The sequence below is a fragment of the Asparagus officinalis genome, chromosome 1 (assembly GCF_001876935.1).
Source record: "Asparagus officinalis chromosome 1, Aspof.V1, whole genome shotgun sequence".
NCBI lineage: Eukaryota > Viridiplantae > Streptophyta > Magnoliopsida > Asparagales > Asparagaceae > Asparagus > Asparagus officinalis.
Window position 1 is genome coordinate 27,411,549 of NC_033794.1, and position 23,338 is coordinate 27,434,886.

At 34.0% G+C, this 23,338-nt stretch overlaps 2 protein-coding genes across 3 annotated transcripts; one reads left to right on the top strand and one right to left on the bottom strand.

The window, feature by feature from the left end:
- Positions 7–1,903, top strand: LOC109821939 (alpha-L-fucosidase 1-like; the record flags this gene model as incomplete). The annotated part of the gene is given in 4 exon segments (XM_020388099.1): positions 7–404; positions 466–702; positions 769–1,312; positions 1,315–1,903. Coding segments are annotated over 4 exon segments (1,317 nt in total), but the record flags the coding sequence as incomplete, so codon positions are not given.
- LOC109821948 (nudix hydrolase 14, chloroplastic) lies at positions 3,826–13,654 on the bottom strand. Of its 2 annotated transcripts, none has more exons than XM_020388105.1 (7): positions 13,572–13,654; positions 12,315–12,420; positions 11,435–11,512; positions 9,912–10,004; positions 9,535–9,627; positions 6,666–6,764; positions 3,826–4,171 (listed from the first exon to the last, which is right to left on the bottom strand). In XM_020388105.1, the coding sequence occupies exons 2-7, from the start codon at positions 12,339–12,341 to the stop codon at positions 3,923–3,925; spliced, it is 639 nt and encodes a 212-aa protein (XP_020243694.1). In that variant the 5' UTR covers positions 12,342–12,420; positions 13,572–13,654; the 3' UTR covers positions 3,826–3,922. The 2 variants fall into 2 exon arrangements, with proteins under 2 accessions (XP_020243694.1, XP_020243698.1); XM_020388109.1 differs by having other exon boundaries at positions 12,304–12,420.

Below are 23,338 nucleotides of genomic sequence, written 5' to 3' on the forward strand. Positions count from 1 at the left end.
CGGCGGGAACTGATAATGTTCTTCCACTTCGGCGTCAACACCTTCACCGACTCCGAATGGGGAACGGGGAACGAGTCTCCGGCCATCTTCAACCCCACGGGGCTCAACGCGACACAGTGGGTAGAGGTGGCTGCAGACGCAGGGTTCTCTCTCGTCATACTTACTGCCAAGCACCACGACGGGTTCTGCCTGTGGCCGTCAGCGTACACGGACCACTCTGTGGCGAGCAGCCCGTGGAAGAACGGGAAGGGTGATGTCGTTCGAGAGCTCGCCGGTGCTGCAAAAGCGAGAGGGATCGATTTGGGGCTGTATCTCTCCCCTTGGGATCGACATGAGAAGACCTACGGGCTTGAGATCGAGTACAATGAGCATTACTTGGCACAACTACAAGAACTCCTCACTAGGTGAGCGTTGCTTACATCATCTATCTGTAAAATGTTTGTTCTCACTACGTCGTGGTTTTAGGTATGGGAGTGCGCATGAGATTTGGTTTGATGGGGCAAAAGGGAAGAATGCAAAGAACATGACCTACCACTTCGAGGAATGGTTTTCAATGGTGAAGGAGTTGCAGCAGGATATAAACATATTCTCGGATGCCGGTCCTGACATCCGGTGGGTCGGAGATGAGGGCGGGGCTGCCGGAACGACTTGCTGGTCGACGATCAACCGGACGTTGGTAACCATCGGAACCGATGAAGTCGAGTAAGTATGCCATTATAGTTTTAATTTCAAGCAGCGAGGTTTCAGATGCTAAAAGCTAAATTCCAGGTATTTGAATACCGGAGATCGGAGAGGAGTCGATTGGGTACCAGCAGAGTGTGATGTCTCAATCCGTACAGGATGGTTCTGGCATAAATCTCAGACACCAAAACCCTTGAGCCAATTGTTAGATATATACTACAGTTCCGTCGGACGTAACTGCGTTCTTCTACTCAACATACCGCCAAACAGCACAGGTCTCCTATCGGATGCGGATGTAGATCGGCTAAAAGAATTTCGCTCAGCAATCGATACAATCTTCTCGGTCGATCTGGCTAAAGGAAGCACTGTAAAAGCTAACAGTCAGAGGGGAGGCAAAAACGGGGGATTCGCAGCGGGGAACATATTAGACGATAACCAGGATTCATACTGGGCCCCGGAAGACGAATACCAGAAAGGAGGCTGCTGGATCGAGCTGACAGCCATGAACCAGAGCATGACTTTCAACGTGGTGAGATTACAAGAGGCGATCGGTATGGGGCAGAGAGTGCAGAGACACGAGATTTACGCTGACGGAAAGATGGCTGCCAACGGAACGACGATCGGGTACAAGACCGACTGCCGAAGGCAATCATCGGAGCTAAAAGAGTAAGGATCAAGATTGTGGAATCAAGGGGATTGCCGTTGCTATCAGCAGTGGGGCTGCACTTTGATCCCTTTGTGGAAAAGGGAAGCACCAAGTGGGGGGGCTAACAATAATGGGGACTAAAGCTAACACATTTTAGTAGTAGCTTTTCCATCAACCAATCAGACTCTTTGTCAAGGTTTGTTGGAGGACAGTTGCACTTATTCCGGCCTCAACTGCATTTTCCTGGGAACAGAGAGAGGATTCCTTCTTGTGCTTGCATCCTCTTTCTAACCTATGAAAAATTAGAGTAATAATAATCTGAAATTTGCACGGCCAATATATAAGATTTAATCATCTCTTTTAATATAGTATTGCTTATACTACAGACCTTGTACTATCCTGAATACCACAAGGTTCAAACATGCAAAACCTTCATCGTGAGTTGTCGATCGGGTCTCCTCTACTTAAAAAAAAGTATCCAGTGGTCCCGGTTCATTACATACTGCTATTAGTATCAGATTGGAACAAGATTTATCATACAGTTAACATTGATCTTAACAACACTAGCAAAGATTTAGCACGAAAAAGTGGGTGTAGAGATAGTAAAATAAAGAGAGCGTCAACGTTAACACTTGCAATTGCGGTGGGACAAAGAGGTAGAATGTCCATTCTGCCGTTTGTTTTTTCAATAGACTTGCGTCGCTAAATGGCCTGGGACCATTACTTGTAGGGCTGTAGTTGATGAGCGGGTTAGGGGGAAATATCAAATATTAATAAAAAAAAAGCTTTTCTATAGTGAATTGTATAAATTTGAACGGTAAGACCGTAAGTAAGATGAGTGGAAGCTGTCTCGAAAAAGGCATATGTTAAAGAACAATTGAGTTTTCGAACTACATTATTCGGTTCAAACACGCAAAAAAAAAAAAAACCGTAAACTTTAGCACCAGCACATGAGTACCGTATTTTCACCAAATTGCTTTTAACGGTATGTAATAACATTAAATTAGCTTTATATCACTGGAATATTCCAATCAAACATAAACCACTTGCCTTAGGATCCCCCCTCCCCCCCCCAACCACCTCCCTACACCAATAGTGATTACAATAGGTGCTATCAGATGTATAACGAGCTCGCTCTGTAATATCAGCATAATAGGTGTCCTTTAAACAGATATTAAAGCCGTCGACCAAAAACGATAAATTATCTGATTTTTCCAATTTGATTAAATAAACAGGACAACATATAATATAAAAACTAGGTTAATCATTCATGTAATCAGTTCTCTGGAAAAGGAAACCATTCTTGTAATCAGTACATGTAAAGTGAAACTAATGCGGGAGTTCATATACACAAGTGATACAAATCAATGCAAATGCCATATAAAGTAAGTTAGAAGTCAACTGTTCTCCCAAGTAAACTGTCCCCTTTTTTTATATAATAGAATAGGCCAATTAATAATTATATTCAACCTGCCATCATGTAACTACAGGATAAATGCCTGATGTAACCAATTTGTCTTTATTAACAAATTAACAGAAAAACAAATTTCCAAAAAAAAAGAGACATTTTCATTGTAAAGGAATGTGAAACTTTAAGCCAATTTAGATGATTAACAAGATACAAGCTGAAGAGTCCGCTACTTCCACTATTGCATGTATATATTGATGCTATGGACCCTCAACTCTTTTCACATAGATTCATCAAATGCCTCTCACTTAATTGGAAAGAAATAAGCAAATAATATGCATATATCATGATCCTAGGGGCTAAATTAGAAATTTCTTACAGGTTATGCACAACAAAAATCACTTAAAGCTTTCAAAAACCAAATAAATATGTGCTTTACTCGTATAATAACCCAGCCACCTTAATGGAGGAATAAAGAAAAATATGCTAGTGTATTTCATACCTCAGTTTTTTCTTGAATCATCCCTCCACAAATTTCACCAAATATTTAGGATAAAGGTTTTGTTTTTGTTGTTGGTATTTCTCTCTCTCTAGCAACCTAACCAAGTTTATGTCCTTCTCGAAAAGATAAGTGGATAATGACAGAGATCTAACTTAAAGGGATAAACTCTATCTTATTGATGATCAATTTAGGTCTCTACAACTAAGGAGCAAGCCTCCAAATACCAAACAGTCTAAAAGAAGAGTGCTGTAAAATTTGCAGCATGCTATCGAAGTCATCAATAAAATAAGCAACGATACAATAGCTACATAAAAGGACAAGTAACTAGCACAACGTATAAACAAGTAGCTATTTTCATGCTAGAAAAAAAGGTGAACTCCATGACATTGATTGCTAGTCTAGGCAAATTCAGAAATTCCCATGATAATTGTTATTCCATTTTTCTCTCAAACACTTATTATTCCATTCACGCTACAATGTCTTAATTCTCTCTTTTTCCCCATTTTACTACATATTTTGCTCTCATTTTCTACTAAAAAATAATGATTTTCTATGTATACTCTCTACAACATACGGTAGACCACGAAGTAAAAGCAAATGGTTTTTCATTCACACAACGACAATAGAGCAATTCTAGTACAAAGGTGCAACTTTTACTCAAAGAGGGAAGGGGGAAAAGGTAGATTCAGGTAGAAAGATGTGAGTTTCTCTCAGGCAAAAGACCATCTCTTTTGGCCATTTCATATAGTGCAATGGCAGAAAGAGCTTTCATATCGGCAGTAACATGCCAAAGCTTATCATAGGGAATAACACGTACCTTAATTAGTTCACCGTGGTCACGAAGTCCCATCTCCTTTCCATGCAATGCACGTATAACCTCCTCCTTGACGGGACTGCGGTAGAGGAACAAGCTCAGCTCTTCATCACACCCACCCTGAACCGAAAAAACATGAGCAGATTTATATTGTTGATCAATACTAATAAGCATGCTTCCCAAGATTAAAGACGACTATAATCCTGGCATTTCTAGGATTTTTGCTTAATTTGTTGGGTAAATTTCCATAACCCCGCCTGGAAGTGCTGGGGGTTTCATGAAATTTACCCTGCTTTTTATGATTAAATACTTAAAGAAAGAGTGCACCTACTCAAATTTATCTTCACTCTTCCTATGGCAAGCAGATGATAGATCCATTAGATTATCCGGGGTTAACCACGGGTATAGGATGCGAATAGATAATCAATTTGATGAGAACGACCAAAAATTCTCTCCCTACAAGGAACCCTACCAGAATGAGGAAAAATAATTTTAGGATTTTTTCAGTATCAGCCCCTTGAATCTTGAATGTTTTGAAATTAGTTCCTCAAATCATTGAATTTTCTGTTAGGTCCATCAATTCTTATAAGTTGTTTCAAAATTAGTTCCGCAAATCAATAAAATTGCAGTTAGATCCCCAATTCTTATAAGTTGTTTCAAATTAATCCCTCCAATCAAGATATAAGAATAGGGGGATTAATAACAATTTTAATGATTTGAGGGACTAATTTCAAAGTATTCAAGATTTAAGAACTAGTATCGGAAAAAACCAATAAATTCTCCAAGGACAAATTTCTAGAATATATGGATACAGAGAATGCAGCAGGGAAGAAATCTAAGCTGAGCAGAGCTTATTTATCAAATACATAGAAAAAGACAAAAGAAAAAAGAAAAGGAGAGCAGCTAGTCTTTAAACAAATGCTGAAGTGATTTAAAGGAAAAAGAAATAAAGATTTAAAGTAAAATATTCAAATAAGCTTTCAATGATAAAAATATGTTAAAATAATTTATGTTTAACTTAATTTAGGTTTTTAATGATGGAAAAGAAAAGTTTACATAGATATATAATTGTAATCATCATTATTCCCTAAACACTTGATATTTCTAATTATATTTTCACATACTGATTTTTAATACAATGATTAGATAATACTTTTATTTAAACTTTTCAATAATATATCTATATATTTTTATTAATAATATATTTTGATCTTAAAATGAAATATATAATTGCAGTTGATGCTCAACGGCATGCAAAGTGGTGCCAACGCGTCTCATGTCCTTAGGTTAACCATATTGCTTTTAAATTTTAGGTAGATTTCTGTTAGAAAGCTCAATTATGTAGCACTACTCAATAAAATGTCATCATCAGGCTAGACTATCCTATTAAAATACATAGAGGATCATGATGGGGGTGTCAAAAAAGTTCAATGAGTAATTATTCACCAAAAATTTCAAACTCATTAAAGCTCTACAGATTGGTATCAAATCCTTGTTCAAATTTTCAAAGAAAAAAATTAAACGTAATAAATGTGAGAGTGAAAATGAATCTGAAGTATAATGTTGACATAAATGCCATAATATTATAGAACTAATAAACAATATGGAAATTGTAGCATGAGATATCTAATATATATAAACTCTTAGCAAGTATCTAACTTCAACTTTCAGTATAATAATCAAAACCGCAACAAAATTGACTCAAAGTTCTAATTGAGTTGTAGATGAACAGGCTAGTTCTGACACGATTTTGGGCAAAATCGATCACTGAACGAAGACAATAGCCACTGTTCTGCTAACTTTCCCGTCCTGATGCAAAAGAGTTTTGGGTTGAGCTTCAATTGTGTGATTTTAGGAATTTGGCTTTGTCGGTGATGTGGTAGGTTGAAGAGAATGAGTATGTAAATTTATAGTACAGAGATGGAAGAGAGGTTACGTAGAGGGAAAATGAAAGAGTAGCTGATTAGTAAATTTGGTTCTTAACTCATCCATTCAATTATACAAGTTATGGAATCTTAAGAGTCTAATTATTAAATCTCATTATTACGATAAGCTATAATATTAATTAAAGATAGTTGGAATAATTGAGATTAACAAAATTTGAAAGGGCAAAAGGGGCGAGAGATAGTTGGAATAATTGAGATTAACAAAATTTGAAAGGGCAAAAGGGGCGATCAAAAGTTTTGATACACCAATCCTCTTTTATAAGTAGCATAGATAGACATAGATCTAGATAGATTATAAACAGAAAAATATCAAGAGGCAAGTACCAAAAACCAGAAAGGAAGAGAGAGAACTAAAATGTGCAGAGCATTGACTTCAAACAATCAAAATTTCTGTGAGGATGCTTAAGAAATAACATTCCGTATTCTCCATGGAAAGCCTTTTGATATTTTTATCCTACAATCTCTAATCTCTCTCCTATAGTAATTAAAATTTTCATATGACAGTAATCAAAAGTTCGAGGAGCATAGGAAGAAAAGGTTTTTGTACATTAAAGGACTGAGTTTGTACTGAATGCGTACCAAAGTTGATGGTCTACTTCTAGTGCTTAATATTCAATCAAATGTTTAGGCTATTAGCTAACAGTAGTAAACTACAGCCTATGATTTACCGGTGATGGAAAAACTTTTTGTCCCGTTGCTGGGTCAAGAAGTGCTGTAAGGTTGACCATAGCATCTGCATTTAAGGTGATACCAATCTCTTCTTCAACCTGCCATAATTATCACATATCATCCAGTCATATATCATTAAATTTCTGTGCAAACTAATCAACAAAATCAGTCTCAAGTCATATTCATTTTTTAAGACAAAATGCAAAGAGTTCTTTCAGAAATCAGTATCTTGAAATAAATATTATATGAAGGAATATCATCAGAACCACAACCATAGCCATCAAACATTTTTGCCACAGCTACATGTGGGCTGCCCATGCAAAGATATCATCAATTATTGACATTCAATTCAACAAAAAGGATAAGTAATGTCATTCTGCACTAAACTTAGTGCAGATAAGACCTAGACATGTTATGGAGTTTAGGTTTCCCATATTTGTACCCAATCTACAATATGTACCAGGTCTAAAACATCAACCTTAATCCTATCCACAACCATAAGGTATAGGCCTCCGAGATTTTTGTCCAGTTTGACTGGTTTCACAATATCCACAAGATTCCTAGATTAACTGTACAAAATAATAACAAATACCCTCATTAGTTCGGACCAAAAATTGGTCAGATCTAGTTGCTGTTTAGTTTTAATCAGGTATCAATAACGAGATAAGTTTACTTGGATCAACATTAAACACGTGTAAAATGTAATACTTTGAAATATCATCAATGCTTTGCTTAAGCACCACACCTATTTTATTTTCCTTTTTTTGTGCATAAATTATTTCCTTTTATTTAAACTAAGGGTGAAGGTTTGCATCATAGCAAAAACTATTTATCAATGTATCATTTGAAGATTAGATCAAAATGCAGATTCAATGTCAATCATCCCAACATAACTATAAAACAAATATAGTTGTCATTACCAAGTAAATCATACATATTTTGGGAGGTAATTAAGATATATTCTAATTGAGCTTCTGTTTTTCCAGTATGCGTATATTTCTAGATCATTGAATGCATATGCAGATCTAGGTCATGTCAGGGACGGACAAAACCAATGTAAGGTTCAGTTTCCTCAGATTCATATCAACTTAGGGTCAGATAGGACAAACTTCTAAGTGCTTATTCAATCAAAAAATTGTTTAGGTAAAGATTTCAAACCCATATCAAATTATGCACAAAAGCGAACAGTTCGGGTTGGTGGTAACTGGATTGCAATTTTCAGCACAGGACAGTACTGACAACCCTGCAAGCAGGTATTCAACTCTTATGGCTTTGTTTTCACAAGTAGCGTAGTATTATTAACCACCGATACTGCAGATGAGAAAGAAGAAAACAAGATGAAGAATTTATATGACTCAGGCCTGTTAAATCCACAAAGAATCATGGATCACTCTCTATCAAACGGAAACAACAGTATAATTATCTATCGTGATATAATCAGAAATAATAAGGATAGTAAATTAAATAACGGTGCAACTCTCCTAGGAAACAGCTTATATGTGGCCATCATAATTCATATGCAAATAGCTGCCCTTAAGCTGAGATCAGAATAGTAAACAAACCATTCGTGGAAACAAACTGTCATGTCAGGTTCAACTCTTCAAAGCAAAACCGAAGGCTATAAAAGTTGGTGGACAACATGCTCTTATATACTTAAGTTTACAAGAGTTTTACTCATTCATATAGAGTAAAGCTCTTGTAAACTTAAGTTGATGGGAGCTCTCGTCCACCAATTTTTTTAGCCTTTGATTTTGCTTTGAGATTCGTGCTACACATCAAGGCTATCTTTGATATGTGTGCATTGATTTGTATCACATGCTAGGACAAATCTCAAAGCAATATCAAAGGCCATAACAGTTGGTAGACAAAAGCTCCTATCCATTTAAGTTTACAAGAGCTTTACTTGAGTGAAGCTCTTGTAATTTAAGTAGATAGGAGCTCTTGTCCACCAATTTTTTGAACCTTTGATTTTTCTTTGAGATTGGTGCTACACATCAAGGCTATCTTTGAGATCTGTGCGTTGATTTGTATCACTACTATCACATGCTAGCACAAATCCCAAACCAAAATACTACAACAACAGAAAATCCCAATTGAAAATCAAAGGCTATAAAAGTTGATGGACAAGAAGCTCCTATCCAATTAAGTTCACAAGAGCTTTACTCTTATATATATCAATAGAATAGTTTAATAATATAATCAGGTGTGCCACTCAGGGATTTTGGGTAGAGTCTTGGAGTTTAAAAGCACTATTTTCGCTATGACTGTCACTTTGTTTTTAAACAGCATTTTATATATAATAATGATGATGATGATGACACTACCACCAGGATTTCCAATTTGTTTCGGAGAATATTCCAAATCTTGCAGCAAAGATATATTAAGCAGTTTAAGTATCTGTTCCAGTAGTTGAGAATAAGCATGGTGGGTTATCATTAGAAATGTAAATTACATAAAGTGTACAGAACATGACATGAATATCAATTACGTTGAACTTGTGATTTGACTCAGCTGTAAATGAACTAACTCAAAATGTCCTGGAACAATGTAGACGACAATTAAGTACCGTTTGGCCATATTTTGCATATCAAATCTTATTTTTTCAAGTAGTGAATATAATGATGCTGATACATTGGGCTGGTTGCATCAGTTTCAAAGTTAACATAACAATAATTTTAAATAATTGTGCATGGGTTGACTGAACCAGTTTCAGCGTTACTGCAGCAGTCTTATCATTTCTGGCCTTTCAGTAAGTTGCATGCTTATGTATAGGCTGATTCACCTATCCTTGTGATGCCTTCAAGTGTTCAAATAGAAGACTTTGAAAGGCATGAACAAAATTTTTTTAAGAAAATTATAGGAGATTACCTCACGAACTGCAGTTCCAACTATATCACCTCTTTCATCATCCAGCATGCCAGCTGGTAATTCCAGAATTGATTTGCCAACAGGAACCCTTGCCTTTTGTAAGAGAAATTAGGTCAGATATACCACTAAGCATTCCAAATACGACATCAAATCAACTATAGTGAGAAAACAACATAGGACTATTTCGATGTTATTTAATCAAGTCCCATTTGGTACATAGAGGAAAAATACAACAGTAATATATATAAAAAGAATTTAATATCCTTCCTACAAGAAAATGAAGGAATGTTAATTACTTTATATGAACAGTCCAAGCATGTCAAGATGCTTATTGAAGGTGTTAACAAATATTTCACCTCAGCACATAAACATGATACCTGTTCTGTGAGAACTACATAAGTCTCTCCTCCAGACTCCAAAAAAATCAGCACAGCAACAGCTGGACCCCTTGCAAATACAATACCTGGTAACTATACAATATAACAAGGCACATACACAAAGTGGGGATAATTTAGTAAAATACTGATGCTGAAGTATATAATAGTTAAATGAAATTGCATTTACAAGTAAATACATGAAAACTAGAAGACAGCAGCAAGTGCAGGTGAAACATGTGGAAAATGCATGAATATATAACTGCTACTAAAAAAACATGAAGTTACTAAAAAAATTAAGGGTTAATTGCACCTTGATGCTCTAAAGGCTTATCGATTGTTAGCTTTAATACAATGAATGCACTTTTTGCCCAAAAAGTACCCCCAAAGTTCATAGTTATTCAACTTTGGTACCTTCCATTATATTGCTATCTAGAATTCTGTTTAAACACAACATTTGAATTCTATACCCCAGGACTAAAAAGAATTTCCCCAGGAATCCCTTTCTTCCTCCTTCACAACATTAAACCCATTAAAATAGTGAAAATTTTTGTGGATCATCACTTGTTCGTAATGTAAGAGAAAGCTTTTTGAAGTTTAGGGTGAAAATGGAGTGGGATTTAAATGTAGGTTTTTGAGATTTTGTTATTGGGTTTTTGTTTTTTGTCCAACAATTGAAAATGGTTAGAATTTGAGATCTGTCTTGTTTTTCCACCCTTTTGTAGACTTTGATGGGATTGGAGTCGAAAAAGATTTCCTCTTTTCGATGATTTGTTTGATGAATGATTGGCTGTTTGAGAGAATTTTGGGATCTCAAGATCCAATTAAGATTTAAAGAACGGAACAAACATGAAGAGGAAGAAGAGGATAATGGGTATTAATGTCATCTTACCTGCTTTTTTAAATTAACACTAAACTCCATCGTTAAAACTTTGGGGCATTTTTGGGGCAAAAAAAAAAAGACTACAGGATATCAAAGTTAAAAACTGATGAAACTCTAGGGCATTAAAGTCCAATTAAACCAAAAATTAATAAATGGCTATAGTATGAAACATATGCTAATATATCACTGAGCATCTACAAGCATCAAAAGAACCCCTCCTGCTCTAGAAGGAAAAAAATAAAAAATTCTAGGCCTAGAAAACGTCAAAACCCTTGTAATTGAATATCAATAAATAAAGATGAATAAAAATGCATAAGGAATTAAAAATCTTCCACCATTCTTACCAACTTTAAGCTGACGTTCAATTATAATATTAAACAAGTAAAATTACAGGTCCTTAAATGTAATGGTGCAGAATTCTCATGATAAATTTACAATATTTCAAAACAGATTAAGTTGGACAAAGTTGTAACATGTTGCTTCCATGCAATATAAATTTCTGGACAAAAACACAGGAGAGCATAAAAGCATTTAGATATCCAGGTTGACATCATATTAGCTTAACTAAAATGGCAGACAATATGGGTGTTATGAGGAAAGGTGGCAAATGATAACTCCAAGTCATGCTGAAGATTGATCATACCTTTGTCCCTGTTTCCTTCTCAAGCATGTCAGCTTTAAACTTCAAAAATCCTACACGTCTTCCAAACATATCAACTCCCTGTTTATCAAATTTATCAATGTCAGCCTGTCAGGACTTCTAAGAAGTGAAAATTGATAGATCATAAATTTATAAGAAAATTTAAATTATTCTCTGGTAATACACATTTATATAATAGAATGAGAATCTCTTTCCTTATATTCAATGTTATCATAAGAGAATTTAGAGGCAAAGATTGTGCTTATGATTATGGAATAAAAAAGAAGTGTAAAATTTGTGCTACTGTCTGGGATAATTCTACATAGTTAACTTCTAGGCAGCATAGCAAGAGAATAACAGAAAATGTTTCCCTAATTGTTGTCTTAAATAAAATAAAAACCATGCAGCCTATTTCTATTCTTGGAGAAGACAGGGACCTTTAGCTTTACAAGAAACACATTACATTCGAAGGTCATATATAGAAAGAAGAAAGACGAACCAAATGCTCCATGTACGACCTCAGGTATGAGTTGGCCAAAAGGAACTTATAGGTCATGTTATATGTTTCTTTATGTGTTAGAAGCTTATAGAATTTCAGGGTTTTTTCTTAAACACTACAAAGACAAATTCCAGAACTGTTGAATAGCTTGCTTTTTATAACTGCAAAAAACAATAATATAAGCCCATTTAGCCTGAATCTACAAGCCACATGCGTGCTTCATGTGACTTGCAAAAAACTGCTGTATTATGATGATTCTCATTTAATATGAAGAGATAGATATCTTTTTCAAGTTAGGCATATCTACAATTAACTTTTTAAAACTTAAAGCTATAACATCCAATAGGATATCAAGATTTCTCTGAAGGCTTACCAGAAGGCTACCTGAATTTGTACTTGCCTCAAACACATTTTTCCCTGAGCTAAAAGGCCTGTTTCACTCTGCAAATTTTGCAACCATTGGTTGAACAGAGTAGAACCAATAGCATTCCTGTCATAGGGTATTACAATGTCAAAGCAATCATAATAGTAATGTACATATAAGCTGTAAGACCTATAAGGCTATAAATTGACTTGATGTGTATGCAAGTCACTGGATTTCTGATTATTAGATAACTTTTAACAGCCAAATAACAACTAAAGCAAACAACTTAGAGATGGTTAAAGAAAGATACCAATGGTTGTCTAAAATAGTTAACAAGAAGTTTTCTAATTAAACTCTATAGATAAATAGGACCATTTCAAACAAAATTTTGGAATGTCCATCACGTATGTGGACATGATATTCATGGCTGTATATTATCCATCACTCACAAGTTCACAACTTCGTAACTTTCATTTGACTCAAAATTATAATATGAAACTGAAAGTATTTTAGGCCTCATTAGCGAATTTTCTTACTGATTATTTTACTATGAATGAATAACAACCCATCAAATATAATTTTAAGTTAAATCATGTATGTATTTGCATGCATGTGTGTGGATGCGTATAAGAAATACAAGTATATAGCAACAGGTATCGAGATTCGTTGTTGAGACAGCCCTTTTCCACGTCGGCATATAATACTCATGGTTACTTCTAAAAAAACATACAAATTCTAAACTTCTTTCCTAGTCTAGGTGAGCTCTGGGGGTTGCCGAGCTTGAGCTGCATGACCCAAAAGGTACATTTACCTACCCACTAGCCAAAGAAACCGACAAATTCCTATCCAAAGAAACTTTGGAGAAAAAAGTGAGTTTTCTATGAATGTTAGGTGCAAGAAGCTTTAGCTTAACCGCACCAACTTGAATGATTAATTACATATTGAGAAAAAAAACATGCAAATTCTAAATTACCATGTAAAATATGACAACTGCTTTTAATCATTAAGAAGAATTTACTTAGAATAGTTGACCGTTATCAGGTCTTGACAAAATACAAATGGATGACCACAGGGTTGATAGAGATAGGGGAGGTCAAGAAGGAAAATAGAGTCACATGGAGAAAGGTTAATAGCTTATGAAGGCTTAAAGGCTGAGTTCAACTCGAAAATTCCATTTTATCTCTAATTGTACCTCTTCATTCATCTCTCATTATAATCCTCTTCATATTGTTCAAGTTATTATAACTTTATTATGGATAAATCTTCTGTAAGCTTACCATTAGGAATTAACCACGGTAGGAAAGAGGCACATTCCATGGTTTACTAGAGGGTTTGGTTGGAGGCAGCCCCAGTGTGTACCTCCTATGTTCCATCCCGCACAAGAGCTTCCCACCCAACCCATTACCCAAGACTCAAACAACAAGCTGATAGCGGTAGACGCTGACCACATTTGCGACTTTGAGGTATCCACAATAAAGGCAGAGTAAATAGGGACCGTCATGTCCCTCCATGTTCTTCGCTAGTGTCACTAATAGGGCACGTATCTAGCCGTTGGCTGTGAACATGGGTACGTTTATGATCTAAGTTGTGTAGGTCCAAATGTGTATCACGCCAGCAACACGCTAGCCAAGACGACGGAGGAACACAATAGTCCTCATTTACTCTTACATGTGTCTTTCTCTAGTGTGTTGCTGATGTGACATGTAGACGGAACATCGGGCTATGACCCGAGTATGTTGACAATCTGAGTTGTGAAGGTGCACATTCAAGGACACACAAGCCAAGAGAGCCAAGGGGCCCATTAATCCCGATAAACTCTCCAAAAAAAATTTCGCTACCAGATCATCAGGCTACAATATTTGTGTGTTGACGACCTGAGCCGTGGTGGTCTGAACGTGCGCCACCTCAGCCACACATCAGACGAGAACCTGGAGGTCCACAACAGCCCCCATTCAGTCCAATTCAAGACTTACAATTCCAACGCAAGTTTACGCTTCAGACGTTAAATTGCTAAATCAAAACGAGGAGAAAGAAAACCAAAGGACCTGAGATCGGACCCGGAGACGCCGGGGCCGGCGACGATCTGGACGGTGTCGCGGCGGGCAAGGTGATGGTCTCCGCGAGGCGGCGGAGGCGGGAATCGCTGGGAGATCGCCATCCGGGGAAGATGGAGTCGGAAGGGTTCGAGCTTGAGCGGAATGCAAGGATTCTACGATCGAGGAGAGAGGCTCGGCGATGGAGGGGGGGGATGCTGACAAAAGCCGGGCTGCTGCCATTTGAGAGTTCGGCGAGGTCTGAGGTTTGAATTTGATGATTGGGTTTTGTCCACATTAAGGCCCAGACGCCCGGGGCAAATCCACTATTTTACAAAGGCCCATGGGAAATAAAGACGAGGACCACAATCAGTAAGGAGATTAGGGTGTGTTTCACGGGGGTAAATGTTAATTAGGCTAAATAGCACTTAAATACTTCACGGTTTCGTTCACTTTCCTTATTATTATTAGTTTAGCTGAGGAAACCTCCCCAGGATCCTTCGGAACATGGTGCCAAACCTTCGGGCATGGCTAAGGGGCACCACCAATGCACTGAGCACTGCTTCGAGTATTCCACAAATTTAAATTCATGTGAGTGCTCTCATTTGTTTTCAAGAACAATATCTAAGGGCGTGGTAGTCAATTGGGACATTTTCGTGCGAGATGGTATAATTGTTAAAGTGGAATAATTTTTTCCTAGTGGAATATTTTTGTGGGATAAATAGGAATAATTTTGTGAAGTGTGATATTTTCATAAAATAATGTGAGATGATTTTTTATAATCATAAAGTATATATTTATGGATTTTGAGAATATATATACTATTTATACATTTTTAAACTTACTATTATTAATTGATAATTGTTTTACAAGAATGTTATTTACTATTAAATAACTTTTGGTTAGACTATAAAATATTATTATTAACAATTAATATAATAATTTATGTTGTAATTTTTTTATTTTTAGTTATTATTATAGTACAAGTCTAAATTTTTTTCACATTTTCCTTCCTTTTTCAATTCCCCAAAATCTCTTTCCCTCATCTCTTAATATTTATTGTTTAATAAATTAGGATTGTTTGCTTCAAATTAATTATATAATTATAATATTTGATAAAAAAGAAAATATCAGAGATGACTAAGAGGAGACGAGATCTAATCTGACAGCATGATCTAATGATGGTGATGACTATAATAAGAAAGAAGTAAAAAAATATAAAAATAATAATAAATAATAAAATAAATAGGAGTTCTAGTTTTTTACCACATAATTCCAAGCTAAAACATGGGATAATTTGGGAAACTAGAACTACCATTTTTGTATAGAAAAATAAAAATGTAGGATAATTTTGTACAAGTATTCTTGTTCTAGATTTGTTAGAGTTCTAGTTGACTGACAGTGTAAAATTTTGTTTTAGTTTTATTTTTAGTTGACTATCACTATAAAATTTTATCCCACAAATTATCCTAGATCTAGCTTTGTATGACACACAAATTTAAATTCGTTGTTTTCAAGAGAAATATCTAAGATTATTTTGAATTAGCATATTAGTTAATTCTTTCTATTATGCAAATGCGATAAATTTCACTTGGATGATTCCATATGACACACAAATTTAAATTCGTTGTTTTCAAGAGAAATATCTAAGATTATTTTGAATTAGCATATTAGTTAATTCTTTCTATTACGCAAATGTGATAAATTTCACCTGGATGATTCCATATGGCACACATATGATATTTAATTCTTAACTAGTATAATGCATGTGCTTTGCACATGGACATACTTTTCATCCTCAATTCTTTTTCTTTGAGTGAAAAACTATAAAGTGACTTTTGTAATAATAGAAATTCTTAAGTTGAATAATTAATAAATCTTTACATTAATAAATAAGTTGTGTATAAAGAAATACATGAGTAATTTTTACATTTTGGGTAATTGTTATATAGTTTTTATGTAGTTGTAGTGCATGTGGTCAAATACCATGACTAATTATATTTAATTTATTTTCTTACTAAAATTTATTCTTCAGTTCTACTTTGATAGTTTTTGCTCGCTTATGTCTCTAAAATTTAACATTGTGATTATTTATTTTCTTTGATGTTTATTTGAATAGGCTATAGCCTATATTGAATTTAAATTTTCATGTTAATAATTGAATTGACATAAAACCAATGTAAACCAAAGTCAATTTAAATTTTCATGTTATTTAGATTGACATGAAACTAAGCTTGACTTGAGAAAGTATGGCGTTGCGAAAGTTCAAAACACTTGAAAAAAATAACACTATAAAAGGAAGATGAATAATTAAAGCTAATAAGCCAAGATGATTAATTAAAAGTGGGCTAGAACAAAATTAAAGAGAATATGAAGTTTGTTTCTAATCATTAATAGATTTAAAAAAATTATAAACTAAAGATTAATGCTAACTCTAGTATGTTTTTATATGATATAGCATCCACATAAGCATATAAAAATAGTAAAAAAGTTTATGAAAATCTCTTCTAAAGATTCTTAATTTTACTCAAAAAACTTAAATTGCTTTATAAAATATTCAGAACTAGATCTTTCATTCATTGACTAGAATACCAAATTGGCCTAAATAGTACCACCTCTTTACCACTTTAGCCTAAAAAGTGACACCAGTGATAATTTAACCTAAAAAATAACAAATTAGTGACAAATAAACCTTTCTGGTCACCAGAAGCATTTTTTAAGAAAGAAAATTAAGCGAGTTTTATATATACTCTTCAAATTTCTCATATTCCTAATTTAACCCTTTAAGTTTTAAAATTTTGTAAAAAAAAACTTCTCTCTCCCTCCCTTCTCATCATCTTTTCCCTCATTCTTCTTGATAATACTATTTTTATTATAATTTTGTACCCTAATTATCTATTTTTAATGAATAAATATACCACTAATAATTGTTTTTATCTTTAATTGTAGGTTAGTCAAGAATAAAACCCAAAATCTCTTCTCTCAATAAAATCTCATGAATTAAATAAAGAACACAAGCAAGAGCCAAAAAGCCTAAACCTAGAATCAAGCTGAGTAGCATGTAGAAGCCAGAGAAAATAAAAAAATCCAATATGAAAGGAAAAGTATTCAAGATGGTTAGCAGTAAAGAAACGATGATATCTCTCAATCCGGAAGGCGGAATTTAACATATAATATATAAAAGTCGTCTATCTCGACGAGACGAAGCCATATGTGAAATCAGATTTTGGAAACAGTAGGTATCGATGGTGGCATCGATGCCTACATCGATGCTGGTATCGATGCTCGCATCGATACCTGAACGCACAGAATGCTTCAATGGCTAATTTTTATTGTCTTAGAGCCCAAGTTTGATCTAATGGCTCACATTCATTGATATTTACTATAAATAAGGGTAGAGAGTGAGGGGTTAGAGGTGTGAAAAATTTAGTAACTCTATTTGGAGAGGAGGGTTACTCTTAATTGAGAAGACCTTCTAATTTTGTAACTTTTTGTTATAATCAATAAAAGAATTTTTTTCACCTCTTCATATTTTTCTTTTTTTCTCTTTGTTTGATGATGAAGATGAAGATAGAATGAAGATGAAGATCAAGAGTGAGGTTTGCTTTCATCTTGAGGCTAGAACCCTCTTGGGTGGTAAATTTCCTCTTTGTTAATATTTTTATCTTTTTATTTTCTTACTTAAATAGCCAAGAGGCTAGAACCCTTAAATTTCCTCTTTGTTAATATTTTTATCTTTTTATTTTCTTACTTAAATAGCCAAGAGGCTAGAACCCTTTTTTTCTTAGATTTATTTTATGCTTATAGAGTAGATTTATTTTATGCTTATAGAGTATATTTATTTTCTCGTATTTAATTCTTGCATTTTATTTTTTAGTTTAGTTTTTGTAATTTATTTTGTAGTTAGATTTTATTTTTCTGCACTATTCACCTTGAGGCTAGAACCCTCTTGGGATTAGTTTTTATTTTACTTTATTTTCATATTCTTTGATTCGCCTTGATGCTAGAACCCTCTAGGGAATTGCCTTTTCTTTTGAGGTGGGTTCAATTCTAGATTCCTTATATCTTTAATTGAACCCTCATTCTTTTCTTTCTTTATTTTTCCTCTTGTTTTATTTTCTTGATTTTTATTTCCTTCATTTTTCCTTTCTTTCCCTGTGATTTCATTTATTCTTTATCTATCACTCTCAATATCATTTTTTACACACAATCATTCTCATTTCTCACCATCTCTCCACAATCATATCTATCATCACTTCTAATTGTCACGCGCACAACATACGAACCAGTTCTAATTTTCTCCTACAAATACCTTCCTCGTGGGATCGATAACTTTTTATGCTATAACTTGATTAATTGTGCACTTACAATTTTTGGTATACTAGTTGGTTTGCATTGCATTTTTTATTATTTCTTTTAAAATTTTAATTTTATTTAGGCAAAGATTTGGTGTAAAATTATTGAATGTAAACAATGGATCAAACATATAGGCAAAATCTAAAAATTCACAACATTTAAACAATGATATAATATTTAGGGATTGATTGAGTGATAGTACACTGGTTGCATCTATAATGTGATAGATCAATCAAATATTGTCACAAGAATATGCCTAAAAGTAATGTTTGACGATGTGGATGCAAATCCAAGCTCATGACATTAGAAACTTGACTAAACGTTTGCATAATCCCATATAAAATCCAAAACACTCATTTAGGATTCAACAATCACAACCTCCAAATACACCCTTTCCATAATCCAAAGTTAGTGCAGTACTACTTTTTAATTATTCAAAGCATACATTAAAGATGTCACGTATATAAACTAATACCTGAAACATTAAACATCAAACCTGTTATTTTCAAACTCATAAGCCAAAGATGCAGCGGTAGGTTCATTAATAATGCGAAGGACTTCTAAACCGGCAATGCGTCCAGCATCCTATGTTCCTATCCTGTGGGAGTTATTGAAGTATGCAGGAACTGTAACCACTACTTTTGTAACATTTTCATTTAAAAAATTAATTAGATGCATCATCCACAAGCTTCCTCAAACCCTAAGAAAAGGGGGGAAAATGTAGACAACAAAGAATCAGTCACCAGACATGCTGTCCAGATCAATTGACATAATATTCATAAACCAAAATAAAAAAAATTAATTGTGGAAAATTGACGTGACAAAGAAGGGTTAAAATAAAAATTAATTAAACCTGCAGGCTAATCCTTGATACATGAAGTTATAAATGATTTAACACTGATGAGACTGTTTGTTTTAAGATTAACATACATGTTTGCCAAAAGGCATATTTTGTGCAAATAGACTATATTGGATAGGTACAAAGATAGAGCCTTAATTTTCCAAATGATCCATATTGAAGTGGCAGAAACATACAAGGGCTGATATTTTTTCATCAAACTTTTTACATAAACATGTTAACGATTGTAGAATGTAAATTGGGTATTTTCAACAAGGGCAACCTCATCTCGCTAGTTGTCAACCGATAGCTTCTTGGAATTCTAAAGTAGCACTTTCAGCTCGCTAGTTTCTCTAAAACTTTGTTACAAAACTTCTCTTGTTGTAATTCTGATATGCTGGTTTATAGAAAATATAATCTAGTAGGTAAAAGAATACCTATTTCACCTGAGAAGACTATTTGCATTTGCATCTAATAATAAATGCATATTCCAAATACCATTCTCAAACATAAAATGCCAATTATTCTTAAAACCCACATTCATACACTTGAAACATTAGCAAAATATTACCAATCAGAAGTAACATGATAACATGCTATAAAAAATTACAGATGCAATTTTTGTTTAAGAATAACAATAAGAAACACACCAAAGGGGTAGAAATTAACTGCGCCGAGATCTCCTCAGCCGCAAATAGCTTCCTGATAACCGGGCACTCCAGGTTCACATTCCCATTATCATCCTTCACAACCCTATAACTCACTTTGCTTCGACTCATCATCAACCTCCACCATCTTCCTCCCAATAAACTTCTTCACCATCTTCCTCCCAATAAACTTCTTCACCAAGAAGAAAGTGTTCTCAGGGTTAACCACCGACTGCCTCTTTGCAATAACATCTATATTCTTATTATTAAAAAAATTAACCAACAAAATTAATACACGCGCAACCTGTTATCTATGACTAAATCTATGACTAAATCTCAGCGGACACAAAACACACACAAAAGATTTACAAAAGCAACTTAAAGACAACAAGAAACAAAAAATTATAAGAAGTGGAATTGAAAAAAATGCAAGACAAAAAAATGAACCTCTTTCTCTTCCTTGCAATTTTCTTTTTCTTTTTAATTTTCTGAAAACTTCTATCTAACACACTTCATGCGTGTGTAGATCCAACTATATTTTGGATGTTTAAGTTTCAAACTTCATTGTGCATGCATAAGCAAGAACACACTGTGATTCAAGTAATGCAATACCACAATGAGTAGCTTTAGAAAAAATAGAAAAGAAATACATAGCAAAGGGATTCTTTTTCATTTAACAGTCAATCTTTTAGATGATCAATATCTATCAATGAGATCCTTTCTGACCAATATCCCAATAACAACCAAAATTTTGAAGCAAAATGATGATGTAGAGAAACATCGCATGCACATCATGAGGTTTGTCTCCTGACAGCCAATACTTTCAATTGCATATTAACAGGTCAGTATGCAATGTTTTGCAATAGCTTAATGAACAAATATGTCATATTATATGGGTATCCTAGATTATTAATAACATATACCTAAAATACAAAGTGATGAAACATGAACTGATTTAGAGACCTTCTAGATCTCTAAATTAGAAAAATATCAATTGCCATAAAAACTAATTATAGTGCAAGAAAAGAAATTAAATTCTAATGCATAGAACCTAAATGCCTTCAGATTGGTGCTAGTCTTAATTCCAAAATGCAATAAATCCATTAATGAATTGTGGGTTTTTGAGAAAGCATCAGAAATAAAGTTATTCACATATCAAAATATCATACCTAATTTTATATGTGGATCCTTAATGGGGATGCATGCGAAAATTTCAGAATGGAATTCATTCACATATTCAAATATCAGAATGGAATTTCAGAATGGAATTCATTCACATATTCAAATATCATACACAATTTAATTTATTTAAAATCTAAGAACATTCACATATAGTCTCATCGTTTATCAGCCAACACTACTAATTCATTAATTTATCATGATTCAAGAATAAATTATGATTTTGATTTTAACTAATAGGCTCATCATTTGTCTAAAAAAATAATGTTAGACACAACATCAATGTTCATTTGAACTGTATCCCCACATCACATAATATCTCAATACCTTTCAACTAACTATCATGAAAATCTATAAAGAAATAAGCTGCTAAAAATTTAAGGGGTATTGCGCAGGGACCAAGGCAGGGGCATGTATGTACCCCTGCTTATATGTATATGGGTTTGTGTCGGTATTTTATATTCATGTGCGAGTGCGTGTGCATGAGTGTTTATATATATGTGTATATATGAGTGTGTGCTTGTGTATGTGTTCATTGGTGTACGTTGGTATATGTAATTGTGTGCACCGTGCGTGTTTATCATATATTTTCTCTTTTGTCTGTATGTAATGTGTATGTCTATTTTCTCATATGTGTATGTGTGTGTTTGTATGTCTGTATGTGTGTAAATGTATCTGTGTGTGCACGCATGTGTTTATATGTATGTATGTATGCGGATATGAATATGTGTATGTGTGTGTTCATGCAACTTTATATGTATATATGTGTAAAGGCATTTGTATCTAGGTATGTTCTTGAGGTTGTGTATAGGTAAGTGGGTGTGCATGTATGCGCATGTGTCCATTTTAATTCATACACATATTTTTTTTATGTATGAATCATATGTATATATATACATACATATATGCATGTGTGCCGTGAGTATATGTATGTGTGCATATATACATAAACCTTACAAAAGTTCATATGTATTATCATAATCATGTCAGATATTGTAATCAAAATAACAGAAATAGAGCTGGGTGAAAATTATAGGATGATTGTGCAGTGTATAAAGGGAAGACTTGAGCAAGCTACAACAAATAGAGCTGGGTGAAAATTATAGGATGATTGTGCAGTGTATAAAGGGAAGACTTGAGCAAGCTACAAGCTTCTAAATGCCCTTTTCTATAACCTATGATTGTGCAGTGTATAAAGGGAAGACTTGAGCAAGCTACAAGCTTCTAAATGCCCTTTTCTATAACCTTTGCAATTTATCAAAATCCAATAGTAAATTGTCTCGTTGTAGCTTCAAGCATTGAATCTTATAATGAGTTTAGATTGTGTCATTATACAGTTATTATGCTCTTAGTTTACTGTAGCTTATAAAACATAATAAAATATATACATTTTTTGTTTCCAAAGCTCAAAACAAGTAGGCAGTTAGTCTGACTATACAAGAAACTGTTCGAATTCCTAAGTTAGTATTTATTTGAATTTTCATATTTAAACTCTCATTCAAGTTCACTTTCCATAACATTTACTTTAATTATTTATAAAACTTAAATTACTTCAACAGAATATCCCTAATAGATTCTTTATTAGTTAAGTTGAGTTACGAATAAATATTAGGGGAACAAAACAATTTGGAGAAAGTTACATATAAAATACCCTAGGAAAAATTATAGATTTAGTAATTTAAATTTCACATTGATTCCAGACTACAGGTATTCTATTTGGAGTATATTCTTCATCTCTGCCCATACACTTACCAGGTACGTGCTTATTGTAATGAATTATAATAACCGGCCTTTGTTGGGGGGGTGGGTGGATGGGTGGGTGAGGGGGTTGGTATTTGCGTCGAAAGTTGCTGTTTTCATTGCTATCGAATCTATTACAACTTTAGTCATTACAATAAACTCGAATAAAATAAAAAGTTGATCTTTTTATAAGATCTCCTTACACAATGAAAATAAAACAAGTTTACAACTTTATCAAACAAACGCAGGGA